A 27,955-nucleotide genomic window follows, 5' to 3' on the forward strand; every position below is an offset into this window, starting at 1 on the left:
TCACAAGGTCCCTCTAATCAGTCCCCGGCCCTTGGCAGGGCTTGTCTGGCTTCTGCTGATGGGGCCCCACAGTACAAGTCTTCCTACAGCCCTCACGCCTGGCTTCTTGCTCGCTGATTGTGTCCAACTCGCACTTCTTGGTCACTGCCACTCCTAGCTGCTTCTCTACAATGATTCAAATCTCTCCTTGTCACTTTTACTGGCTCCTTTCTCTCCTGGAACCCAATTCACATTTGGGTCTCTCCTAGCTAGGCAAGGAAACTCTAATAATTAAGAATGCCCAGCACTCCTTTGTAATATGTGGGATTCCTTCTTAGCACCTGCCATATAGACTCCAGAATGCCTGGGCAGGGCGGAGGCCCGCTTGGCAGACAGCATGCAACACAGGCGCCGGAAAATGCCTCCTCCAGGGTGGCACGTGCTGGCATGAGAGTCCTCTTACACAAGAGCAGGTAAATGCTTCTGGGTACCAGGGCACAGGGCAGACAGAAACTATCCTGATTTATTTTCAACTAAAATGGTTTTACCTTTGCTGGGGCATTCATTTGGAAGCTTTCTTCATAAGCAAAACAGTTTATCAAAATTACTAAAAATAAAGTGCTCCTTCCTGGTGATTAGCTAGATACTCTTAACAGCCTTTTTTGTCTTTGGGGGAATGAGTAATATATGCAATATAACAAACCTGCTTGTTTTTTTTTTTCCAGAGCTTCCACAAAGCACCGTGTAAACACTTGAATAGCGGCTAGTACTTCTGGGGCTCCGTCGGTTTCCAGAAGTGCACACCTGAGCAATGCAAAGCCAGATTACACCACACGTAATGATTAATCTGGCAAACACGTGAGCCTGAATTGTAAAAGGAAAGAGTGGAAACGTTCTTTTTGTGCCATAAGCTTCAGCAGTATCTTAGCTCATCAGATTTCAGTCCTCGTGTGAAAGTAGGAGAAATCTCACTCCTTTTCTAAATACTTCCATTAAAATAGCAATCGGCGGAGCTTCCTCTCTTGGTTTTTAAATTATTAAGCACTGCATATCCCTTCCACATAGGCCTGAGTGCTCTTTAGAAATACTCGCACATTGTACGCCCAGGCATGCAAAATCAACAGACCTTTTGCTTTTTCAAGTGGAGAAAGAGCTGCCCAAGCGGGTAAAATGCCTTGGTCAAATCCACCCAGAGAAGCGGTGAAAGAATCTGTGAAAAATCTGCCTTGTACCTGGACTGGTTTTTGTGCATTTTCATACAACTAACTATATGTTGAAACAAAAGAAATCAACTCAAACTTTGCTCGCTTTAAACTAAAAACATCATTCTGACTTACTCCTGTGCTCATTTATTTAGCCTGAAGTTGGTATGTTAAGACCAACTCAAGGACTGGGTTATTTGCTGTTGTAAAAATTCCTTTCCCCAGGGTTACTGTCTGCCCTGGAGGCTCTACTGCTGAGGGCGAGGGGGATGAAGGCGGGGAGAGTAAGCGCCAGCACCCAGGAAAGATGGAAACCCTCCCTTGGTAACAAGATCCCACTAACGGCCAGCCATGACCCAACCTGGTATCCAGTGGTCTCTCATCTCTCTTCACCTGTAAATCCAATGAACTTCCTAAGAAGTACTCATATTTGTAAAATTAATGTGTTTTAGGATAACATGCATAGTTGATTTTGCCTTTCAGCTCTAAGAATGGCATTATTTATTTCTTTTTCTCAGTTTTTCCTTAGCTTTAAATTCCTTTAAAAAGATCGGTCAGCCCTCATGTGGTGAAGGGAGTACACTGCTATGCTTTATTTTGAGCTGAGAAAAGTCCTACATGAACAGTTAATGATTTAATATCTAATTCGATTTTGCCTTTCTACCATTATAATTAGAACTTTAAATGGTTTTAAAAAACTTATTTTTAATTCTTAGGCATTGGCTTTTAAATATACACTGATATTTAGGTTTTACCAAATAGCTCAGAGGGGTAAGACAGAATCAGAAACTAACTTCCCCATTGTATAGCTAGAGACTACCACAAAATTTTTTATTCATATTTGGAAACTGGCTTTTCTAGATCAATTATTAGCAAAAATAGCACATCATTTACCTGAACATTTCATCAACAATTCTGAATATGGCAGGGTGGCAGGCTGCTTCAGGCTGTAAAGGAAGAGACCAAAAGAAAGTAAAATATCAGAAGCATTTCATGGATAACATATGACTGGTTATTATCAGGGAGATGAGTTGTCTAGAACTGTTGGTGTCTAGAAAATGGGCATACCCCTTTGGGTTGGGGAAAAAAAAACCAACGCTGAGTGCATGGAAAAAGCCTTGCATTACAAACACAAATTGGTTCTCTAGGAGCAAAGAGATTATGGGCAAGCTTTGTTTCCTCTTTATACTCCTGTATGTTCTACATTTTCTCCAACAGGCCAATATGATCCAGAGAAAGAATCAATAAGTATCATGGGAAATTTAAAAATACCTTTCACCAGCATGCTGTAGTAAAGGCAGAGCCTGTTTGTGTTGCTAGTTTTACACCTGCCCGTGTGTCTGACCACCCCCCATGGCCCAGAAGTGCCCCAAGGTCACGTCTGGGCCTGCTATCTTTTCATTCCTCCTTATTAGGCAATGAGTACATAGTAATTTAGAATTATTATTGAGGAAAACAGTGACTACTACCATCCTGGACTAAATAATATCACATCTTAGTGCACTATGAATTTAACAGCTTAAATTTAGGATGAAAAAGGGGCTAATGAAAATAAAATATAGATACCATCATTTTGAAGAAGAAAAGTGATTTATTCTGTGAATATTTTTGTGATGGTTTTGATGATTTCAATCTGCAGAAGTTGACCTACTGTGGCCTAGGTGGGGCTTCAGTGGGCCTGACCCAGGCTGCCTATCTTCTCAGCCAGAGCTCAAAGCATAACATTAAGCCAGATGAAAATGCCATTTGCGGGATGCCTGGGTGGCTCAGTCATTAAGTGTCTGCCTTCAGCTCAGGTCATGATCCCAGGGTCCTGGGATCAAGTCCCTCATCGGGCTCCTTGCTCAGCAGGGAACCTGCTTCTTCCTCTGCCTGCAGCTCCCCATGCTTGTGCTTTCACTCTGTCTCTCTGACAAATAAATAAATAAATAAATAAATAAATAAATAAGTAAATAAATAAATAAAATCTTTAAAAAAAAAAGAAAAAAATGCCATTTGTGTTCTGAAACAGATTTTACAGTAGCATCCAAATGTGAGTGGATTAAGCTCTACAAGGGACATTTCTTTGAGTCCTACTGCACTTGCTATGACCAGCTTTGGTAAACATTTTTTCATAGCCCCTCAGCAAGAAAAGAAGAAGAAAGGATATGCTTTGCCTCACAAGTTTTCTGGGCCATGGTGAAGAAAGAATGGAGTCTACCTCCATAGATTTTCTTTTCCACTTTCCAGTCTGCGCTGGCCTTTTGAATTGTAACATTGAACGTGTGCCATCTAGTGTTCACATCCTGCCACTACAGGCTGTCCCAGCCCGCTCCAGGCAAGAACACTGCCACTTGTTGAAAGGATGGGAAGATTTCCTTTTAATTACTGGAAGAGAGGGATTTGTGCTTTGCAAGTTACAAATTGCTACTCTTTAAGTAGAATAACCCACATTCCCTAATCCTTCATTGATGTGAATTTTTATTTAAAAGAAACCAACTAAAAATTCTCATAGGTAAATTCATTATGTACTCAAGAAATAATGTGGCAGGACCATGGTTCAACAGAAGGGAGGCAAATTATTTCTTGGCTTTGATCTCAGGCAAGTCAGTTAATCTCCCTGTGTCTCGGACCCACTGTAAATAATAACAGCTATTAAGAGGTCACTGGATAAATGCCCAGAAAGTATCATAAACCTTTCTACATATTCATAATGGAAAAATCAAACAAGAGAAAAGCGAACTATATGTTTTAGAGTGATTCATCAGATTTGCCAAAAATTTTTCAAACTTTCATAGATGGACAATATGCCTGAATAAGTGTTTGTGTCACATGCACACAAGCAGACATACAAGAGCCTGAAAACGCACTGATAGAAAACCAAAATTGGAAATGGTAAAATAGAACCATTCCTTTCAATCCAAATGGTCTAACTAATCTACAGCCACAATGTAAATTTGATGCTAGCAGAAAATCATTCAGTACTATTTACAGGGGGGCGCCTGGGTGGCTCAGTCGGTTAAGCGTCTGCCTTTGGCTCAGGTCATGATCCTGGAGTCCTGGGATCAAGCCCTGCATGGGGCTCCCTGCTCAGCAGGGTGTCTGCTTCTCCCTCTGCCCCTCACGCTGCTCGTGCTCTCTCTCTCAAATAAATAAATAAAATCTTAAAAAAAATACTGATTACAGGGAGGGATTTCTAAATCGCCAATGACAAGATAATCCAATGGGTAGAATAGGCTGTCATGAAAATAAAGGGGGAGAAGAACGTTCTAACTTAGATTGTTAAGAGAGGACTAGAGTTTGGACATACTTTTATTTTATGCAGTGTTTTCTATCAAAACCACTCAATCCAATGTTTTAAATGTCTCCAGAATGTGTGGAACCTCCTGCTCTCTCCATGCCATTGGACTCTCTGCTTAGATTTCCTTCTATCTAAAAAAAAAAAAAAAAAAGATTTCCTTCTATCCTAAATATTTCATATTTCAAATATTTATTTGCTCTCAGCCTGCTTCTACAACCCCTTTTAGCTTTTGCAACAAATAAGATGCCAGGAGGCAGGAGAACCTTGCTGAAACAGCAGTGGCAGAGATTTTGATTTAAAAACCAGTCTTCCTTGCTGCCCCAGAGCTGTGAACAGCTCTTTCTCATCTGAAGCCTTTACTGATGGTTTTTCAAATGAGACTCTTTACACTTCCCGAGCACATAATTTCAGGGTCAGTGAGTCCCCTCATGAAGCCTGGAGTGGTCACAGGCCAGGCATGTGTCCCAGTGACATCAAATCACAAAAGCAAACTTAAGCTGCTTTTCTTTATCAAGAGAATCCTCCAAATAGAATTAAAGTCTTAATTTATGCTTCTTTGGAAGCCATAAATTTCCCTCCCCTAAATCTTTACAGCATCCTTGTGAGGGAAGAGCCAGACATTTAACCCCTCTGTGCCCTATCTTATTTGTAGAATGGGACCCTACAGCCCACCACGGGCTACCCTGCAACCCAGAGCCTCGAACCCTAGCTCTAAAGCCCTGCAATCTGGGCGATTATCTTTCCTGTAAAAATGAGGGAAAGAAAAACTTTCTTGGGTTCCATCTGTTTGTCTTTCTCCATCCTACCAAAATCTGTTCCTTCTCAAGCTCTGCTCTTCTCCATCTGGCCTAACGATTTCCATGTACACATTATTTCAAGTCTAGGGAAACTATGTCACCAAGAGGCCATCAATAACACACGTTTTGCCTTCTTTCCTCCCTTCACACCACCCCCAATCCTTTCACTGAATGTCGGAGGATGAACAGAAGATGATGATGGAGAGCTTCGGACTCTGGCTTCCTTTTCTTATCGACCAGATTGTTCTGTTGGGTGTGCATCCCCTTCCTGTCTCCCACAGCTACCCAGAAATGCATCGTTTATCTCCTCTCTGCCTAGGACAGCCTATTCCCAGCCCTCAACAAAACGAGGCAAGACAGAGTCAACACAGAAGAAATGCGCAGTGGCCGTGTGCTCTTGGCCTGTTGGTTGTGGGGGAAAGGTGAGGGAGAGGCCAACTGTACAAATAACATCCATGCACACTCTCTGCCCTTGATGCCTAATCTGTTATTTTCATCCCAATTCATCAAGGATTATTACAAGCCACTTGTCACTTGAAAGAGGCCTGAGAACATGGAAGAACAGAATTCTCATGGAAGAAATCTTTCCTCTTTTCTACCATTTTCTGATTCCTTGTGTGTGCTCGATAGAGTATGGGGAAGAGGGGAAGAAAAGAGACTACAAACCAGAAAGGGAAATTGTACTATGATTCGAGGTAATTCACAGACAAAAGTGAATGCCTCATAGAAAAAAGGGCAGTGAGGAAACAGAAAAGTTCTCAAGCCTTTTCCATTTATCATCCTTCACAGATATTTTTATCTAAAAAATAAAGAGGGAAATTGGAGGTAAGAGAGAAGATGAAGTTCAGGAAGCCTGGAATAGATTCTCTTTCGTGGTCTGTTCTACGAGAGTTAAATACTTTACTCAGGAACGGTCATTCTCTTCAAGAAGAAATGGCTGATGAGAAGCTTGCCCTCCAGGTGCGCGGCGTACGCAGGAGCCAGCAGTCCCGGCCCACTCAGCCCACTCCTCCAAACCCTGACGGGCGGGAGCCCCTGTGGTGATATATGTATGTAATTGAAGGGTGACTGTATTTACCAGAAAATACCTTTCCTCTTTTAAAAAAGGGATTCTCCAGAAGATTCATTCCAATAGTAAACTCTTTTATAGAGCTCAAAAGCAATTTGGTTTTTAAGATACCGACTTATATGAAACCTTTATATCTATTGTGTAAAGTACCTTTATTAATACGTATGTTTTATTATGCCATTTTCTTCTTTTCTGCTTTCAGAATGCTAAACGTAAAACTGTAAATATCCCTTTTACATTTCAGGACCTATTTTGTTTCAAAACACTCAAGTTTCTTTCAACGAATTTGAGCCTGGAAAAATTATTATTTTTAATCTTTACCAGATGTTGTTTATACTACAAGCAATTTTTTTCAGTACTCCATAATGCAATTATTGTTTAATTAGTGATAAATGTATCATTTCTGGGCTTAAAAGAAAAACAACTTAAGCACCAAATGTACTTCTGTATTTTAAATTTACCTGTGCTCTCCAAGAGCGTTAAGACGCAGGGGATGTCAGCTCTGGATGCAGAACAAGAAACCCCAAATCTGAAGTTCTTTCTAGCCTTGCCCAGTGGCCTCTGTCCAGTGAGCTGAACTTGTGCAGCTTGAGCAGGAAGATAGCCCCTCAGCTTCCTGCTGCTTCTTGGCTCAGTCACTAAGTGGCACTGAAACCCCAGGTCGAACACTGCACTTTGTTTTTTGTTTTTTCTCTCTCCCTTCATTTGACTGGTCGGTTGCAAAGTCCTGCATCCCCAACAGTAGGAATCCCCAGCACTTGCAATCTGGGCCTCCTTCTTTACAGAGATGATGCCTGGAGCGGGGGAGGGTGTGTGTGTCTGGTGCCCCCCAGAGGTCGATGCTGGGAAGTGCAACTACTGTCCCAGATGCAGATTCTTCACCTTTTTGCTACAAGCGTAAGCCATCACCACACTTTCCTATTCTACCACTGCTAAATTACATGCACCACATTAAAGAGCTCAAAAAAAGAAATGCTTAAAGGACTGCTAATGAAAAAGCAGGAAAAGAAAGCCCTAGAACATTAGTAAGAAGTTATTCAAGTACAGAAAACTGACATCATCTGGGATGTGGAGTTAATTCTTCAGTATAATCTTTTATTAAAGGGAAACTGTGCTTGGAATGTTGTGTAAAGGCAGTTTTTCTTTTTGAAGTGGCTATAATTGCTCTTTGGAGAATGAAAACAACACATCCTATCTCACATCAGGGGTATCTGCATGCTTTTATTCTTAAGCTCTTATTAAATTAAGAAATAATTCCTCTACCACCCCCCGTCCTCAGCTTTACTGAGGTATACTCGACAAGATAAAGAAATGATTTTAATTGAGCTACAAAGACTTTCAGGTAGGAGGGAATAGATTCAAAATCTGAAAAAACAAAAACAAAATGCACCCCATCTCCCTTCCCCCTCTCCTCCCTGCTCTTTCCTGGGCAAATCTATTGGTGAAGGCGAGGGAGCAGCTTCTCTGGACCCAGCTCGAGGGGCAGGCGGCGTGTGGGGTCAGCCAATGAATGACTGAATCAAAGGGCATGGGAACCAGGGTACATCCCAGCCCTGGCATGCAGCAGGGCAGCCAAGCACAGCGCCACCGTGCCACCCAGCCCGCACTTCTTATTTAAATGTGGAATAGAAACAATAGCTTTCTGGGCTCCACAGACAGAATGGTAACTGGAAAACATAATATCCTTCTGATTCTGGTCAGTCTTGGGAAACCAAACAGGGTCAAAAAACCCTGCATAATTAGCAAGTGGCTTTCACTGCTTTGGTGACATCAGTTTTTTAAGGTAGGTCTGAAGCTATGGATTACGGTCTTGCAGTGTGTGTTCTGTCAAGGAAAACACGAGACTATCTGCTTTGAAAAGTTTCAGTCTGCAGAATAAATGACAAACTGAGGCTAATACTGCCATTTATTTAGGAGCCACCAGTTGTGGCAGGGAGCCATGAACTTGGGGGCAGTTCAGCCCATGGAAGCCAAAGGGTGAGTCTCAAAAGTAAGCAGGTTTCAAAAACGTGTTTTTATTTTATTTTAAAGATTTTATTTATTTATTTGTCAAAGAGAGAGAGAGCGCACGCACATGAGCCGGGGGGAGCGGCAGGCAGAGAGAGAAGCAGGCTCCCCTCTGAGCAGAGAGCCTGATGTGGGACTCGATCCCATGACCCTGGGATCATGACCTGTGCCGAAGGCAGACGTTTAACTGACTGAGCCAACCAGGCATCCCTTGTTTTTATTTTAGAAGTCAAAAAGATATATGCATTAAGAATTCAGGTAATATTAGATTGGTGCCTTATTAGTCTTAATAGAAAATAACAAGCTTTACAATCTACACATTTAATGCAATTCCTATAAAATAACAACAGCATTTTTCACAGAGCTAGAACAAACAATTCTAAAATTTGTATGGAACCACAGATGACCCCAAATAGCCAAAGCAATCTTGAAAAAAAAAAGCAAAGCAAAGCTGGAGGCATCACAATTCCAGACTTCAGGCTATATTACAAAGCTCTAGTAATCAAAACAGTATGGTACTGGCACAAAAGGAGACACAAAGATCAATGGAACAGAACTGAAAATCCAGAAAATCCAGAAAAAAACCCCCCCCACAATTATATGGTCAATTAATCTTCAACAAGGCAGGAAAGAATATCCAATGGGAAAATGTTTCTTCAACAAATGGTATTGGGAAAACAGGACGGCAACATGCAAAAGAATGAAACTGGACCACTTTCTTACACTATCCACAAAAATAAATTCAAAATTGATTAAAGACCTAAACGTGAAACCTGAAACCATAAAAATTCTAGAAGAGAACACAGGCAATAACTTTTTTGACATAGGCTGTAGCAACTTCTTTCTAGATACGAAACTTCTTTCCAGATATGTCTCCTGAGGCAAGGAAAATGAAAGCAAAAATAAACTATTGGGATTACATCAAAATAGAAAGCCCAGCAAAGGAAACAGTGAACAAAACGAAAATGAAAAGGCAACGTATGGAATGGAAGAAGATATTTGCCAATGCCATATCCAATAAAGGGTTAGTATCCAAAATAAGTAAAGAACTTATAAAACTCAATACCCCCAAAACCAAATAATCTAATTAAGATGGGCAGAAGACATGAACAGACATTTCTCCAAAGACGACATCCAGATGGGCAACAGACACATGAAAAGATGTTTATCATCACTCATCATCAGAGAAATGCAAATCAAAACCACGATGAGATATCACCTCAAACCTGTAATAATGGCCCAAATCAACAACACAAGAAACAATAGGTGTTGGTGAGGTTGTGGAGATAAAGGAACCCTTGTGCACTGTTGGTAGGAATGAAAACTGGTGCAGTCACTCTGGAAAATAGTATGGAGGTTCCTCAGAAAGTTAAAAATAGAACAACCTTATGCTACAGCAATCACACTACTGGGTATTTACTCAAAGAATACAAGAACACCAATTCAAGGGCCACCTGGCTGGCTCAGTTGGAGGGGTGTACAACTCTTGACCTTGGGGTTGGGAGTCCAAGCCCCATGTTGGGTATAGATTACTTACATAAATAAATATTTTTTTTCATACATAAATATCTTTTTTAAAAAAGAGCACTAATTCAAAGGGATATATGCACCCCTATGTCTATAACAGCATTATTTACAATATCCAAGATATGGAAGGAGCCCAAGTGTCCACTGATTGATGAATGGATAAAAATGTGGGATCTACATACAATGGAATATCATTCAGCTTTTAAAAAAGAATGAAATCTTGCCATTTGCAACAACATGGATGGAGTTAGAGAGTATAATGCTAAGCAAAATAAGCCAGTCAGAGAAAGACAAATACCTTATAAATTCACTCACACGCGGAATTTAAGAAACAACAAACGAGCAAAAGGAAAAAGAGAGACAAAACAAGAAAGACTCTTAGCTATAGAGAACAAACTGATGGTTACAAGAGGGGAGGTGGGTGTGGGAAGGGGTGAAACAGATGATGGGGATTAAGAGAACACTTATCATGATGAGCACCAGGTGATGTATGGAAGTGCTGTATCACTATATTGTACACCTGAAACTAATATAATACTGTATGTTAACTACCTGGAATTAAAATAAAAATTTTAAATTAAAAAAAAAAAACCTACCAAAAAAAAAAAAAAGGAGAAGAAGAAGAAAAAGAAGAAGAAGAAATGAAAAGAAAAAACTAATGATGTAATGTATGGGGATTAACATAAGAATAAAAAAAAATATATATAAAAAAAAAAAAAAAAAAAGAAATGAAAAGAAAATACCAGGCTTTCAAGTCCCCGAAAGACCAAAGCACATTTGGGGAGATCATTTCCCTTTGTACAACCTGTACCACACTTTTATCTTTTGTTTTTGCAACATCTTGTAACTATAGAATTTCCAGGGCTATTTCTGGACAGTCCCAAGAGATGGAGACATAATTAACAGTGCTCCATATAAAATACAAGTTACGTAGACCATCACACTTTAATTACTCTCAGAATCCAACTCTAATGTAATAGGTATCAAGTTTCTTCTGGAGGAAAACACAGCAGGCCCCTGCTATCTGAGTCTTCGAGATCTCTCTCTGATACTTCTGCACGGCCTTGTCACTGCACCAAGATACTGTGCTGCGATAAATGAATCAGATGATGCAATTAGGAAGCAGGCTCTTCAGGTTACCCTTGTAATCACTCAGTCACGTCACAGGCATATTCCAGCCTGCCGTGTTTTCTAGCACTGTAGACCCAGGATGCCTGAGGAGAGTGGCCCACGCCAATCAGGGGCTTGCAGCTCTGAACTGTAATTACCTCCTTGAACCATAAGGCATAGAGAGGTCACATCCTGCCAATGCCACGATAAATTAAACCAAATAACACCCTCTGGAATCCTTTAACCATAATGGAAGCTCCGAATCCCTACACACACGAGCCTGATAAATACTTCTGTAGATCAACTGACTGCTAAGCTGTCTGCCTGGGGGATATTAAACTATAAAAGTTGGAGACTGAAGGCTGTGTAGTGCAGTGTTCAGTGGGGGTGACTGCCTCCTGGCTCTCATATGCTGGGATATCCTGTGCTCGCTGGAGTGCTCTCAAGCCAGAGGGCCACAGGTAAAAAGGACATGGGGGAAGTTCAGAGAAGAACCACAGGACCAAAGAAAGGCTGCAGAATCAAACCAACTCAGAAAAGCCAACGGAACTGGAATTTCTCTATAGGGACAAGACCTAAAGAAAATTAAGGACCCCACAAGCAAGGAAATAACTCAGTTACTGTTATTTTGTCCCTGAGAAAGGACTAGGGAAAATTAAATTATACCATGTACATTTAAGTTAGAGATAGAGATGTACCTGATAATAAAGGTAATGTTTGGAATGGCCAGGGACTTCTAAAAGCCTTTGTTCATTTTGAATTTTACTGTAGCTATTTTTACGTAAGGTGCATTCTTATTTCTCACCTTACTATGCAAGTCTTTTGAATGGTGAGGTCAAAGTAGTAATTTTCCTAAAAACAAAAAAACCTCTTGTGCTCTCTCAGTCTTCTGTATCTATCTTCTTTCCTTCCTTTTTTCCTATCAAACACTGTAAACTTGCAAACCAGCGGGGTTCAATCTGTGCCACTTGGCTTGCAGGGACATGGCTACTGGTGACCGCAGCACCGTGCACAGCTGCCTGGGAGGCCCCAGAACGTGAAGGCAGACAAGAGCCTGTGCAGTAAGGGAGAAGGCTGATGGGGACCTAAAAGGAACAATGGGACAGAGGAAGAAGGCAACTGATTCAATCAGGATTCCCTAACACAGTCTCCAATATGAAAGAGAAAGAAAACAGGAAGTTCCAACTGAATTAAAAAAACCAGAAGGTGTCTGGGAGGTGGGCGTTGTGTGAACTCAGCCAACCTCAGAGCTCCCCCCTTTCCAAGTCTCAGCTCAAGTGGGGAGGTGAACACTCTCTCCTGCCCACTCTTCCTAGCCCCCAACTAAATATCTGACCGTTCACCATCTCTGAACTGATTTTCTCCACCGGTACAATAGGAAGAAAATCTCTGTGCCCTATGTTCCCCAGATTACAAAAGCTAATGAGAAAACATGTTAGAAACCACTAAGGTTCTCGTAAAACAGATGCCCAGGGAGCACGGCACCTCCTGTAGTTTTTGGCTTGTTTTTTCAGGGTGCATTGGTCTTTATTCCTGCTCTTAAAAAATGCACATAAATTCCACAGAGTTGCCTCCCACGAAGGGAAAACACCCCCACCGGTCAGGTTCTGAGGATTGCCTGTGAGTCCTGCCATCTGACCCTGGTTTAGGTAATGAAGCCAGTCCATTTGGCCCACTGAGCCCCCAAATTCCCAGACCTGAGAAGTCCCAAGTACAAGGGAGGGCAGGGTTCAAGGCTAGAAGGCTTATACCAAAAGAAAACTTAAAAGAATTCTTAGCTGTTTTTGTTGTTTTAACCTTTCTTCCAGGATTTTGTTTTATACCTCCTCTCATTTGTAAGGTCTTCATTTTTTAAAACTTACTTTTCTTTTTTCTTTTTTTTTTTTTTAAAGATTTTATTTATTTATTTGAGAGAGAGAATGAGAGAGAGAGTGAACATGAGAGGTGAGAGGGTCAGAGGGAGAAGCAGACTCCCTGCCGAGCAGGGAGCCCGATGCGGGACTCGATCCTGGGACTCCAGGATCATGACCTGAGCCGAAGGCAGTCGCTTAACCAACTGAGCCACCCAGGCGCCCCTTAAAACTTACTTTTCATATGGAAATAAGAACTACTGTTTTAAAACAGTGTGCCTTAGTATCAGTTCTCGTGAGGGTGCCCTCTAAGGTGCACTGACCCAGTAAATCTCACACCTCTCCCCGTTTTCAAGACACGCTCCAACCATGCAGAAAAGCCCCCTAAGCTGGGTATTCCTATAACAAAATGCAGATACATGATTATTTTAAAAGGTGCCAACTGCTCTCGTTTACATTTCCCCTTGCTTTGACTAAAAGAGAGGATACCCAGCATCCTCTTTAAGGATTTTTCTCCTCATCAAAGCCCAGCACGTACCAGTAATGAATCTTTCAAAAAGCATTCGATCCTTCTCAGGAAATTTCTCTCACTGGAGATTAGCTTATCAAAAAGATGCAGTGTTGCTTTTTCAAGGCCGGGGAGGTGCCGAAGCCAGAGGCAGACTACAGCTGATGTGGGGAGAGAAATCTTCTTCCTTTCAGCAAGAATAAACAAAATTTTAAACAGAAATGGGTTACTAAGAAAATAAGATTGAGATAGATCAAAATGCAGTAATGAGTCCAGTTTGTGAATCTTCTTTTCATCATGGTCGTACAGCAGTTAATATTTACAGTAATCAATGAATATTTACCAAGTGTAAGTTTGCAAAATAATGTGAATCTGCTTCCAATTCAACTCAAGAAATTAGAGAAATGCCCAAAGAAACGCTTTCCAAAAGGAAAAACAAGTAGTAGTGACAGAAGTGTTAGTGACAGAAAGATTAGTGATAAAGATGGGAAAAGGCCTTGACGGATACCGTCCCGAATTTAAGAAAGTTATGTTTGAAAGTACATCATAAGGATTTAAAGTATGTAATCAGACCAGAGCCACCACCTACTAACTTGATGGCCTTGGGGAAGTTACTTAAACTCCAAACCTCAGTATACTCATCTGTAAAGTGGGCCTATCTCCCTCACCGTGTTCTCAGAAGGATCAAATGCAGTAATAATACATGTGCAGAGATTAGCACAATGCTTGACATCTAGTGAATATTCAGTGGCTGTATTTGTGAATCTGTCACTTGAAAGTTAAAAAATATTTTCCTTTAGTAATCATTTCAAAAATGGTGGTAACAGCCTGGTAGATCCATAGCTGATCCCTACCATGGTACTCTATGGGCCCCAAATAATTTGTGAAGCTATGTTTCCACAGGAGAATGTACGTGGATGTTCCTCCTGAGTCAGGTCAGTGAATCAGGGGTTCTCCCTCCTCTCCTGGGAGGGAGCATGAGGGGACACCTAATTCTGAGCCACTGGTGGCTCCTCCCTGTGAACACTGGGCCTGTTTTGGCCTGGGGAGACTTCTCTTTCTCCTTTCAGCCCAGCTTTTCCAAGACCTCCCTCCCTTCACCTGTGGTATCACAGACATCAGAGTACTTGCCAGGTTCTGCCAAAGATGTTTACTGCCTTTACTAAGAAAAACAGAAGCTGAGGGCACAAAGGCCCCCTCTTAGCCAAAAACCCCTTCAGGCCTTTCCCTTCACCACGGCTTCTGGGCCACTTCTCTGCAGGAGCTGGTGTGAAGCCCAGAGCATGGGCGCAGGCGCAGGAAATGAATAGGCAGGGTCACAGTGCAATTTCTCATGATTTCTCTGTTTTCTTCTCCCTCGGCGTACCTCCTGTAGACCTTTGTCCTGGATTAACTCTGGGGCCAGACAAAGCTGAAGAGTCAGAAGGACTCTCACAGACAGGCAGAGTACAGGACAAAGGGCAGGACGGAGGCCCCCCTCTGACCCTCTTTCTCATGTTCTCACCCTGAGCTTCAACTCTTCTGGGAAGTCTTGCAGGACCCCCTTCCCTCACCTCCCCACACCTGGCAAAGAAGAACTGCCACGGTGCCCCCCCTCTTGCATCACCTGGCCCATCTGGGGGCCATGCTATGGATGTCCTCTCTTGTGCCACAGGTGCTTTGGGCTGCAAGCCCCATGCCACCTCCCCTATCATCCTGGATGGCAAGGAGCTGGTGGGCATCCATGCAAGGAAGAGGAGCACTTCCTGTGAGGCATTCAAAGTGCCAGGTGCAGGCCAAGCAGATGGGAACAAAACAGACCTAGTCTGTACCCCTAGCACTTGGGGCCCAGTGGGAGGTACACATACACATACTAAACTGAGAAAAAGGCAATGAAGGAAAAGGGCAGGCTGAGGTAAAAGAGAGTAATAGAAGGGGCCTAACTGAGACTGGGTGGTCAGGATGGCCTCTCCAGCTGAGTTGAGATTAGCTAGGTGAAGAGTAGCCAGAAGGGCATTTCAGCTGAGGGAATGGCAGCCGTGATGGTCCTGAGACAGGGAAGAGCAATGTCAGACGGAGAGAGAAACCCCAGAGAGCGAAGGTGAGGTGGCTTGTAAGGCTTTGGGATTCTATTCAGTGATTATTCTGGTCCAAAGGACTTTATACGGAGGAGTGCCAGGATGCGGTTTGCAGTCAAAGGTCAGTCCGGCTGCAGCAGGGAGAACGGAGTGTGGGCCTAGAATGGGTGTAGGGAGCTCAGGAGCCCAGGGGGGCCAGTGCTGGCGGTGCTGGCGTGACCCGGGCAGCAGTGGAGGAGTGAACGGATGGCCTTCCTGGGTAAGCAAGATGCCTGGACCCTGTGTCCACTCCCTTCAGTGTTTGCGGAAGTCTTTTTAAAGTCTAGGCTGTCAGGCTGTCAGCCAGTTTTAGTCACATTAACAGACCCCTGGGAGAGGTTTCCATCCAGCTTTCTACAGGAGAACTTCCCTGGACAGGGGCGAGGGTATCTGTAGCCCCTGTCATGAACCAGAAAGCCCCCAAGAGGCAGGGATGCTCTGAGGTGCAGAGGGAACTTGGCTGCTCAGTGGCTCCTCCCTTCCCAAACAGCAGGGACATCTTTTGACCTGCATTCACCACATCTTTTTTTTTTTTTCAGGATCTATATGAAATAACTATGTATGTCATTAGAGAAGTTTCTCACTTCAGGGAGAGTTCTTCATGCAACACCATTCCCAGGGCCTCTGAGCAGCCGTGTGCAGTAAGTGTGATTTTTACCTAATGGTCACAGTGGCCGAGTGATGCCTGGCAGCACAAAGGTATGAGCCGTTGAGAATGAGCAGTAGATAAACATGAACAAATATAAAAAGGAAGCTAGTGTAACATGGTAGTTCCATCAGATATCTGAAATAAAAAATACTGCTTAAAAATTTACATAAGATCTGCAAAATTATATACTCAAGTCAGTAAGTACATAATATTTTTGTTCTGTTCTCAGAAACAGTTTAAAAAATGTGTATGTTGGGCACCTGGCTGGCTCAGTCGGTTAGTGGCTGCCTTTGGCTCAGGTCATGATCCCAGGAGTCCTGGGATGGAGCCCCACATCGGGCTCCTTGCTTAGCGGGGAGCCTGCTTCTCCCTCTGCCTGCCACTCCCCCCCTGCTTGTGCTTGCTCTCTCCCTTCCCCATGTCAAAAAAATAAATAAAATCTTTAAAAAAAATAAAAAATAAAAAATGTGTATGTTAACAATTATCTTTTTATTACCCTTTATTCAGAGTATACTCATTTATTTGCTGTGATTAAATTTATGAACTCATGTTGAAGAAAACAATCTATTTTGCCCTAAAACATCAAAAATTTAACTCTTTATAATCAATACTGGTGATGAAGAAATCACCAAAACAATATGATCTTAATATACTTGCATAACAGAATTTGACTAGACCAACACATTCATATTATGTAAAATGTTCTAAAAGTATACCAGGTTGGTTTTGAAATAAAAAAGGCAAATTACATTATATGTCAATTACATCTCAATAAAACCGGGGGCTGGGAGGAGGCAAATTATGAAAGAACACAAATGGCCAATAAAGATATGCAGATTTTCAACCTTATTAATAGTAAAGAAAGGTAAACTAACACAGCTATCACTTTCCTCCTCACACATCAGCAAATGTTTACGACAACGTCCAATGCTTTAGTAGGTACAGGGGACATATGTTCTCAGAGGTGAGATGGAATGGCTTTGCTCTTTTGTTTATGCATACCATCTAACGAATTGTAGAACAGACATTATCCTGGCTTTCATAACCATACTTTTGTGAATCTGCCTGGCAGAAATAAAAGCATCAGTTGGAGGATATTCACTGCAGCAATATTATAAAAACAAAATTAGAAACAACTTGAATGCATCTACTGGAAAGTAGCTGAATAAATTAAGGTCCATTCATATCAGGGAATATGCTCCTATTTTATAAAAATGAGCTGGATCTATAACCCCTGAGGGCTAGCCAAAATATATTGGTTAGAAAACAGGTTCCAGAGTCATGTGTATGGTGTGATGCTGTTTTTGTTTTTTGTTTTTAAAACTACTTAAAAAAAAAAAAAAAACTGTTTTATATAGATTTCTATGTTTACAAGAATATAAGGTATGGTTATCAGAAGTACTAGAGGGTGATAATGAGAGGATAATTAACATTTTCTGTATATACTTCTGTATTGTATTGTTTGACCAGATAAAATGAATATATTATTTCTGTGGAAATTTAAAGAGCCAATAAAGTCACAGAAGATAAAAATGTTTTAAAGGACACTGAAAAATTTCATTCTGCTCTACTGAACATGTGTTAGTCATAGAAACACTAAGGCAGTCCTTTTTCTACTCTAACCATACTTACTCCATCTATCTAGCCCAGATACCGATCAAAACTTGGTGTAATACATTAAAAGTTTCTCATTTAAAATAGGAGGAATAGGCTTCCAGTCAGTGCTTTCATGTAGAGCAACTAAGTCTTTTTTTTTTTTTAAGATTTATTTATTTATTTGAGAGAGAGAACGTGTGTGTGACTGGGGGGCAAGAGCAGAGGGAGAGAATCTTTAAGCAGACCCTCTGTCAGGTGGAGAGCCTGACATGCGGCTCGAATCCCACGACTCATGAAATTATGACCTGAGCCGAAACCTAGAGTCAGACATCCAACCCACCGAGCCACCCAGGCGCCCCAAACATCTGAGTCCTAGTAACAATTTCTGACACAAAGCAGGAGAAGCCTGACAGGACACTACCGTGTCCAACGTCTCCTGCTATTAGTCTGCTAGATAAATGCCTCCTTGGCATTTAGAAAACTATACTTTGTTTCTCCAAAATACTGAGGCTGTTGTTTGTCCCATCTCTTCCAAAAAGAGGCAGTATATAAAGAAAATGGTTCAGGTGCTTAATAAATAATTTTGGCTCCAACTGTTTTTTGATAGCTACAATAGAAACAGAATGTGGAATTCAATTCTTTGCAAAAACGGTTCTTAATGAAGGCAGTGCCTGTCAGTAGGGAATGTCAGAGAGGCGAAGGGAAGGATGAAGCTTCCTCACTCAAGACAAACAGGCAGTAGTCCACCTTTCCAAACCAGAAAGAGATCAGGGCTGTTTGGGTTGCCAGAGAAGCCCACAAAAATCGGATCAGCTTTTCTGGAGAACTACTTAATTCCAAGGAATTGGAAAGAACACTCTCTATTATATCCCAAAGGTGTACTTCCATGAAAACTTGATCTAAGAAGTATAACAAATTTGAGGACTGTGCCATTGCCACTTACGTGTTCAGAGAAATCACTTTTCAAAACAAAGAGCAGCAACACCAAGCAAAGGAAATGTCCAAACCCAAACATACTGGAATGTCTATTACAAATCAGAATCAGCAGGTTTTTATTTGCAACTTTTTCAATGACTAATTTTGTGACCATATCTTACTAAGGTTTAAAAGAAAAAGAGGATCTCAGGAAGTCTCAATAAATGGATAAAGAGAGTTTTAGTTACTACTACTCATCTTTGTTACCTTTCTGTCTTTGGTATTACACTAACCTTTCTTTGTTTATTGACATTCACCTATATCATTTGAAAACACTTAAAGCCTGATTTTTCTTATCTGAGCTGAAAAAGTACAAAACCAGTAGCTTGGCAAAAGGTCAGCCTTTTCTTGTAATTTACTTTCTTTTCCTGGGAGGCACCTTTGGAGGCTGTATTAGTTCTTTCAGCAACAGGATTTAAAAAAAATTTTTTTAATAGGGAATAATACACACACACACACACACACAATAGTTCAGCAAAAGGAATTTAGCTTACATTTGGCCTCAGCTCAGTGACATTTCCATTAAAAGGAAAAGATATAAGCTTGAGAAAACCTAATAAAACATTATAAAAAATGATAAAATTACTAAAGTCAACAATAATAATAGCAACATGTGAACAGTTACTGAACGTTTACTCTGGGTGCGAGGCACCATGCTGAACGTATTACAGGCATGAGACCCATTTAAATACATTTCAGTGTGGGGGTGCCTGGGTGGCTCAGTTGGTTAAGCGACTGCCTTTGGCTCAGGTCATGATCCTGGAGTCCCTGGATCGAGTCCCGCATCGGGCTCCCTGCTTGGCAGGGAGCCTGCTTCTGCCTCTGACCCTCCCCCCTCTCATGTGCTCTCTCTCTCTCATTCTCTCTGTCTCAAATGAATAAATAAAATCTTTAAAAAAAAAAATACATTTCAGTGTGCCTAACGTCTGTTACCCCACCACAGTTATAAAAAGGCAGTCCCCTTTGAACTCTCAAAGTTTGGGTCAAGATTATGAACTGTACGGTCACTCTATTTAACATTCACAGCCATACCGTGAGGCCAGTTGGTTGGTCAGTCCTGCATCCATTCATTCTTCCTTTCATTTGTTCAACTGACTCATTCATTCTAGTATGTAGAAAAAAACTCTCCACCCAGTCATCAAACTCTTCAATATTTCTGTAGATTTACCTTAGAGGGCATGTCATACTGAATTATTTATACTCCACAGACCCCCGGAAGGATTTCAAGCAGTCCTCCCAGAAAGGTTGTATGCAGCCTGCAGCCTGCAGCCTGCAGCCTGTGTGACTGTGAGGGCAGCTGCAGGAAGAGACCTGAGAAGTTAGGTTTAACATTTAGGCCAAGAAATTAAAGATTTCCTCTAGGTTATCTAAACTGCAGAGAGGGGCAAGAATCTGCTGTTTAAAAGAAGACAGGCAGGGCGCCTGGGTGGCTCAGTTGGTTAAGCGACTGCCTTCAGCTCAGGTCATGATCCCAGGGTCCTGGGATCGAGTCCCGCATCGGGCTCCCTCCTCGGAGGGAAGCCTGCTTCTCCCTCCCCTACTCCCCCTGCTTGTGTTCCCTCTCTTGCTGTGTCTCTCTCTGTCAAATAAATAAATAAAATCTTTAAAAAAAAAAAAAAGAAGACAGGCAGCCCATTTCTGAAAGTACATGACTGTATTTGGAAGCCAAGGCCACAGACACCCGGCCAATAGTAAAACAGATGAAATTCCACTGGTGTATTGTGGCAGGCAAAGAGTTGGAAGTCTAAACACAGGGCAGGGCGCACTGGTCAAAGAAAGTATGTGGTTTCTAAATGACCACACAGCACATTTGGGGAACTGCTCAAGGGGCTGGGGGGAGAACAGTGTTGGGTGTGGGGGTGGTAATTTGCACTGACTGACTGAATCAGCCTCCCCATGTCAACATGTGGCTAGGATGCTCCGTCCATGGGAAAGTGTCCATGGAAAGGTGCCAGCCCTTACGCCACTGCTCAGGGAACTTGCTGAGCTGAAGCCACAGGAATTGGACAAGTTGAAGGCCACCCAGCATTTCTGGACTGTCTGTCCCCAATGGATTAGCAGACATAATTTTTCAAACTAAATAAATTTTATTAGTTGCTGAGGGAGAACATGCTATCAGAAGTAAAATAAACAGCAAAGGAGTTCAGGCCTACCCATGAAGCCACTGCCCTCAGCTTCCTGTCTGAGCACTATGGGTGGAGCAAAAGTAGCTATTTTCTGAGCATGTCTCTTCCTCACCAGTAATTTCTAAAACAGTTCTGAGAGGTTTCACAGGGGATGCCAAGGGGCGTTCTCCTCCCATTTCCCTTTACTTCAAGTCTTGCAGAAAAAGGCTGGAAGCACAGGTTGCTAAGACCCTATAACTTGATGAAATGTATTACTAAATAAATCAGAAACAGAGCTGCAATGGTGAAAGGCAAAGAACATTTTACTCAAAAGTAAATACTTTGAAAAACTGCTTTGGAGGATGAAAAATGAAAGCTGTAGGGTAAGCCACTAGAACCTGAAGTATGTACTCAGGTAAATGATGTGAAGCACATTTATCACATTATACAAACCAAAGACAACTGATCAGACTCCTCAGGAAATTCAGGCTTACTGGGTAAATTGTGACAGAGGTTTACAGTAGGTAGAAAAAGACTATATATATATATATTTTTTTTTTTTTTAAAGATTTTATTTATTTATTTGAGACAGAGAGAATGAGATACAGAGAGCATGAGAGGGAAGAGGGTCAGAGGGAGAAGCAGACTCCCTGCCAAGCAGGGAGCCCGATGCGGGACTCGATCCAGGGACTCCAGGATCATGACCTGAGCCGAAGGCAGTCGCTCAACCAACTGAGCCACCCAGGCGCCCAAGACTATATTTTTTAACCATGAGAATTGTTTGGACTTTTTTCAACATCAAATAATTTAACCTTCTATTTCTTTTTCTAAATATTACCTTAACAAATTCCTGTATTATAAGACTTCATGTAAAATGAAATTAAAACTTACATTCTTACATTAATTTTTAAGAATTATATATGAAAAACAGCAAATACTCTATTGGTAATTACTTCCTCTGAACTAACTGAAAGAAAAATGGTGATTTTGAGATGCTCATTCTCCAAATGCAATGATATAATAAAAATCAATTTAAAGATGGGGAGAAGATATACTTGTTACAGAAAAAAAATCTAACCCTCCCCCCAAAATACAATAAAACCTTAGGAGTAAAATATATTACAACTTATATATGAGGAAAATATGTAAAACACTCCTTTAAGATCAAAAAGTAAACCTGAACAAATGGAAAGACATAAGTATTCTTGGACAGGTGGACAGAAAGCCTTCATGCAGAAAAGATGCCAATTCTTTCTCAGTTAACCTATATATTTCACATGAGCCTCCCCCAAACAATATTAACTATCTTTCCTGAAGCTAGACACAATGGTTTCAAGGTTTATTTAGAAGATAAAACAAAAAACAAAAAAACAAAACAACAAGAAGATAAAACAAGTAAGAATTGTCAGAAAAACCCTGAAAAGGAAGAGAAATGAGGGAGAACTAGCTTTATTTTATAATAGGTGTATAAGAAAGGCTCCACCATTAAAACAAAGTGGTACTGGTGTGTGAATATACAATAGGCCAAAAAAAAACCCACCAAAAAACCCAGAACAGAAAATAACAAAATAGGCCTAAATTATACATACAGAAATTGAATGCATATTAAGAGGGCAAGGGGTTTGCACCCTTTATCACACTTGAGATGGTAGAATGCTCTGTAACCTAAGAGTGTGGTAAAGCAACCATATTATTTCAACAAATACTTTGCAAAACCAAAACAAAAAGAAATTGGGAACCTATAGATTGAAAGAGACTTTTGAACCTATCAGCCAAATGCAACATGTAGACTTTGGACTCTGACTCCAAAAGAACCAACTGTAAAAAAAAAAAAATTTTTGAGACAATCAAGAGAATTTACTGTCTGACTAAATACATGATGGTGCTAAGGAATTAGTATCAATTTTTTAAAATATAATAATGCTATTGTAGCCATATGTATTTTCAAATACACCATATAGAGACTTCCAATTTCCTGTTGCACATGAAAGGAACTTGGAAGTCACCACTCCTATCTTAACAAGTACAAAGCAAAACACACTGAAAAATCAACTTTTCTTGTATCCTTAAGATAGACATAGGACAAACCTTGGCCCCTAAGACTGAAAAACAGATAAGCAAATAGAAATTGTGACTTACTGGAGTAGAGAGCCACAAGTAGAAACTGCCCTAGGAACCAGTGCCAGGTAGGAAAACGTGCACTGTAATTAGTGAAGGGCTGGAGGCTCAGTGTGGACAACTCAGTTAGAAAGTCCAGTGGGATCCAGTCATGGAAGGCCCCCACAATATTACGAAATTTGCCTCCAGGAGCTTAACCAGGTTCTCTTAGTACACTGGGAGTAAATCTACTTCTACTTTAGGTTTTGAATAGAATACAGCACTCTGTTCTTTTTTTTTAAAGATTTTTTTTTTAAGATTTTATTTATTTATTCATGAGAGACAGAGAGAGAGAGAGAGAGAGAAGCAGAGGGAGAAACAGGCTCCCAAGGAGCAGGGAGCCCGATGTGGGACTCGATCCCAGGACCCTGGGATCATGACCTGAGCCGAAGGCAGACACTTAACCATCTGAGCCACCCAGGCGCCCACAGCACTCCGTTCTTAACAAGGTCTGCCCTCAAGGAAAACTGGTTAACCAGAGCCTAACCTCCGGTGGTATTATCAGAGCCTAAAAGACCTGTGGGAAGGCAAATAACCAATTCCAGCCAGCTCAGGGCATTTGTCCTCTAAGTAAGGGGAAAAAAAAACCCTGAGAAACTTGTGTGAAGTTCACAGTTCAGGACAAAAGCTCACTAAAAGACTGAGACCTAATTATAAGACCATAGACCACTTCCCCTCCTCTCATACCTCACCACCAAACTACAAAAGCCTATTTACAGTTCTTCTTACCCAGTACATATCTAGTACATCAAGAAAACAATGACAAGGCATATCAAAAGGAAAAACACCCCACAATTTTAAGAGACAGAGCAATAATCAGAACCAGACATGCAGAGATGTTAGAATTATCAGACTTGGAATTAAAAACAACGATGATTAATATGCTAAGAGCTTTAATAGATGGTGTGCAAGAACAGATGGGCACTGTAAACAGAGTTGGGAATCTTAAAAAAACAAAAAGAAATACTAGAGATCAAAACCACTACAACAGAAATAAAGAATGCCTTTGGTGGACCACAGACTGGCTAAGGAAAGAATGTCTGAGCTAGAGGATATATCCATGGGAACCTTGAAAACAAAAAGCAAGACTGAAAAAACAGAACAGAATGTCTAAGGAATGTGGGACAACTATAAAAGATGTAACATATGTGTAATGGGTGTACTAGAAGGAGAAGGAGAGAGAAATAAAATTTTTTTAAAACAATGCCTAAGAATTTTCCCAAATTAATGTCAATACCAAATCACAATTCCAGGAAGCCCAGAGAACACCAAGTGGGATAAATACAAAAGACTGCACTAAGCATATCATTTTGAAATTACAAAAAAAATCAAAGATAAGGAAAAAATCCTGAAAGAAGCCAGAGGGAAAATACATCATTTTTTTAAAAAATATTTATTTATTTTGAGAGAGAGAGAGAAAGAGGGAGAGGGCAAGTATGGGGAGGGGCAGAGGGAGAGAGTCTTCAAGCAGACTCCCCACTGAGTGTAGAGCCCCATGCTGGGTTTGATATCATGACCCTGAGATCATGACCTGAGCCAAAACCAAGAGTAGGACGCTTAACCAACTGAGCCACCCAGGCGCCCGTACATCTTAACTATAGAGAAAAGAGATAGGATTATATCCAACTTCTTAGAAACCATGCAGGCAGGAAAAGAGTGGAGTGAAATATTTAAAGTGTTGAGAGAAAAAGAAATACACCTTCTAAAATTCTGTACCCTGTGAAATTACTCTTCCAAAGTGAAGGAGAAACAAATGCTTTTTCAGACAGACAAAAATTGAAGAGTTTTGTTGCCCGTAGACCTAACCTGTAAAAAAAAAATTAAATGAAGTTCTTTAGAGAGAAGAAAAATAGCATAGGTCAGATACTCAGACCTACAAAAAGAACATCAAAGAAAAAATAAGGAAGGCAAAATAAAAACTTTTATTTTTCCTATTCTTAACTGATGTAACAGAAAATAGACTGTTCAAATAATAATAAATAGGAACAATGTACCCAATTATATATGTTTATGTGTGTATATATGCTTAGGGTGCTTCATATAAATGAGATGAATGACAATGATACAAGAGACAGAAAAAAGGAATTAGGATTATTTTGTTATTTAAAGGTACTCATAGGAGCCCCTGGGTGGCTCAGTCAGTTGAGCATCCAACTCTTGGTTTCGGCTGGGGTTGTGATCTCGGGGTCATGGGATCCAGCCCCAAGTTGGGCACCATGCTCAGTGTGGAGTCTGCTTGTCCTTCTTCCTCCCTCAACTTGCACGCTCTCTCAAATAAATAAATAAATAAATAAATAAATCTTTAAAAAAGAAGGTACTCACTATCTGTAAAGAGGTACATATAATGTTATGTGAAAGTGGATTTGCATTAGCTATAAATGTATATTGCAAACTCTAGGGTAATTACTAAAAAAGGTAAAAAAAGAAAGTGTAATGAATATGCTAAGAAAGAAGATGAGATAGAATGGTATCATATTAAATGTGCAATTAAACCCACAAAAGGCAGAGAAAGAGTGGAAGACAAAAAGAGGAACAAATACCAAGGGCAACAAATATAAAACAGTAAGGAATATAATAGATATTAAGACAATTATGTTAATAATCACTTTGAACCTCAATGGTCTAAATGTACCAATTAAAAGATAGAGACCCAACAGAGTAGATCAAAAAATAAGACCCAACTATATTTTGTCTACAAAAAAACAACTTTAAGTATAAAGAAACATACAGATCAAAACTAATGGATGGAGAAAAATATACCATGCTAACACGAATTAAAAGAAAGCAGGAATAGCTCTATTAATTTCAGATACAGTAGGCTGCAAATCTAGCAGTTATCAAGAATAAAGAAATTCATTACATATTGATAAAGGCGTAAATTCTCCAAGAAGATACAACAATCTTTAACTTGTATGTGCCTAATAATGAAGTGTAAAATTATATGAGGAAAAAGTAACAGAACTGCAAAGTAGATGAATCCACTATCACAGCTGAAGAGTTCAACATCCCTCTATCAGAAAGAGACTGATCCAGCAGGTAGAAAATCTGTAAGGACGTAACTCAACAACACCATCAATCAACTGTATATATTGCCATTTATAGTATTCTTCATCTAAACATAGCAGAATATGCATTCTTCTTAAGTTCACATGGAACTTCACTAAGATAGACCACATTCTGGGCTATAAAACACACCTTCATGAGGTGCCTCGGTGGCTCAGTCAGGTAAGCATCCGACTCTTAATTTCAGCTCAGGTCCATGATCTCAGGGTTGTGAGATGGAGCCCTGCAGCTCTGTACTCAGCATGGAGCCTGCTTGGGATTCTCTCTCTCCCTCTCCCTATGTCCCTCCCCTCCCTGCTCATGCTCTCTCTCTAAAAAACAAACAACCCCCCCCAAAAAACCTAAATAAACACACACTCACACATTTAAATGAATAGAAATCATACAATGTCATCTTTCAGATCACAATTCAATTATTTTTTTTAAGATTGTTTTTTTTTAAAGATTTTATTTATTTATTTGAGAGAGAGAGAATGAGAGAGAGCACATGAGAGGGGGGAGGGGCAGAGGGAGCAGACCCCCCGCCGAGCAGGGAGCCCGATGCGGGACTCGATCCCGGGACTCCAGGATCATGACCTGAGCCGAAGGCAGTCGCTTAACTGACTGAGCCACCCAGGCACCCCTTTTTTTTTTTAAGATTTTTAAAATTTATTTATCTGACAGAGAGATCTGGCGAGAGAGGGAACACAAGCAGGGGGAGTGGGAGAGGGAGAAGCAGGCTTCCCGTGGAGCAGGGAGCCCAATGTGGGGCTTGATCCCAGGACCCTGGGATCATGACCTGAGCCAAAGGCAGACGCTAGTGACTGAGCCACCCAGGCGCCCCCACAATTCTATTATAAACTAGAAATCAGTAACAGAAAGATTAACTTGAAAATCCCAAATTATGTAAAGATTCAACAACACACTTCTAAGTAACACATGGATCAAGCAAGAACCTCAAGAGAAATTTAAAATTATTTTTAACTAAATGAAATTGATTTCAATGAAGTTGATAAATAAAATTTATCAAAATTTGTGGGATGCAACAAAAGTAGTGCTTAGAGGAAAATTTATAGCACTAAATACACACTCAGAAAATAAGCAATATCTAAAATCAATAACCTAGTTTCCACCTCAGGGAGGTATTTAGAAAAAGAAAAGCAAATTAAATCCAAAGTAAACAGAAGAAAAGAAAAAGTAAGAATTAAAACAGAAATCAATGAAATAGAAATCAGGACATCAATAGAGAAAAATCAATGAAACCAGAAGCTGGTTCTTGGAATTGATCAATAAAATCAATTAAGTCTCTATCCAGGCTAATTTAAAAAAAAAGAGAGAGAGAGAGAACAGCAATTACTAATGTCAGAAATAAAAGAGGAGACATCATTACAGATCCTATGGTCATTAAGAGGATAATAAAGGAACTCTATGAAAAACTCTATGCCAATGAATTTGATAACCTAAATGAAATAGACTACTTCCTTGAAAGATAACATTCTAACAGAACTCACATAAGAAGAAATATGCTGAATAGGCCTATACCTATTAAAGAAATTAAATGAACATTTAATAACCTTTCAAAAAAGAAAGCACCAGGCCCTGCTGAATTCTACTAAACATTCAAGGAAGAAATTGTAGCAATTCTCTACAATCTCTTTCAGGGGAGAACAGCAGAGGAAATACTTCCTAACTCTTTTTCTGGGGCCAGAAATATACTAATACCAAAAGCAGACAATAACATTATAAAAAAACTTAGAGAAAAAAGAAACACAAAACAAACCTTAGAGACCAATATCTCTGATTAACATAGAAGTAAAAATCCTCAACTAAATATTAGCAAATTGAATCTAATAGTGTATAAAAAGAATTATACATCATGACCAAGTGGAATTTGTCATAGGTATGCACGGCTGGTTTAACTTCTGAAAATGAGTTAATGTTGGGGTGGCTGGGTGGCTCAGTTTTAGGCGTCTGCCTTCGGCTCAGGTCATGATCCCAGGGTCCTG

The 27,955-nt window shown here is 40.6% G+C and overlaps 1 protein-coding gene across 1 annotated transcript in view; it reads right to left on the bottom strand.

The window, feature by feature from the left end:
• Positions 1 to 27,955, bottom strand: part of FANCC (FA complementation group C) — a 261,732-nt gene that overhangs the window by 34,109 nt on the left and 199,668 nt on the right. The window contains exons 8-10 of the mRNA XM_035024451.1: positions 13,360 to 13,516; positions 2,076 to 2,128; positions 687 to 783 (exon numbers count right to left, since the gene is read on the bottom strand). Of these exons, the coding sequence (XP_034880342.1) occupies positions 687 to 783; positions 2,076 to 2,128; positions 13,360 to 13,516 (307 nt within the window). The remainder of the gene's footprint in view (positions 1 to 686; positions 784 to 2,075; positions 2,129 to 13,359; positions 13,517 to 27,955) is intronic.

The sequence above is a fragment of the Mirounga leonina genome, unplaced genomic scaffold, assembly GCF_011800145.1.
Source record: "Mirounga leonina isolate KUSES-001 unplaced genomic scaffold, KU_Mleo_1.0 Mir_179, whole genome shotgun sequence".
Classification (NCBI taxonomy): domain Eukaryota; kingdom Metazoa; phylum Chordata; class Mammalia; order Carnivora; family Phocidae; genus Mirounga; species Mirounga leonina.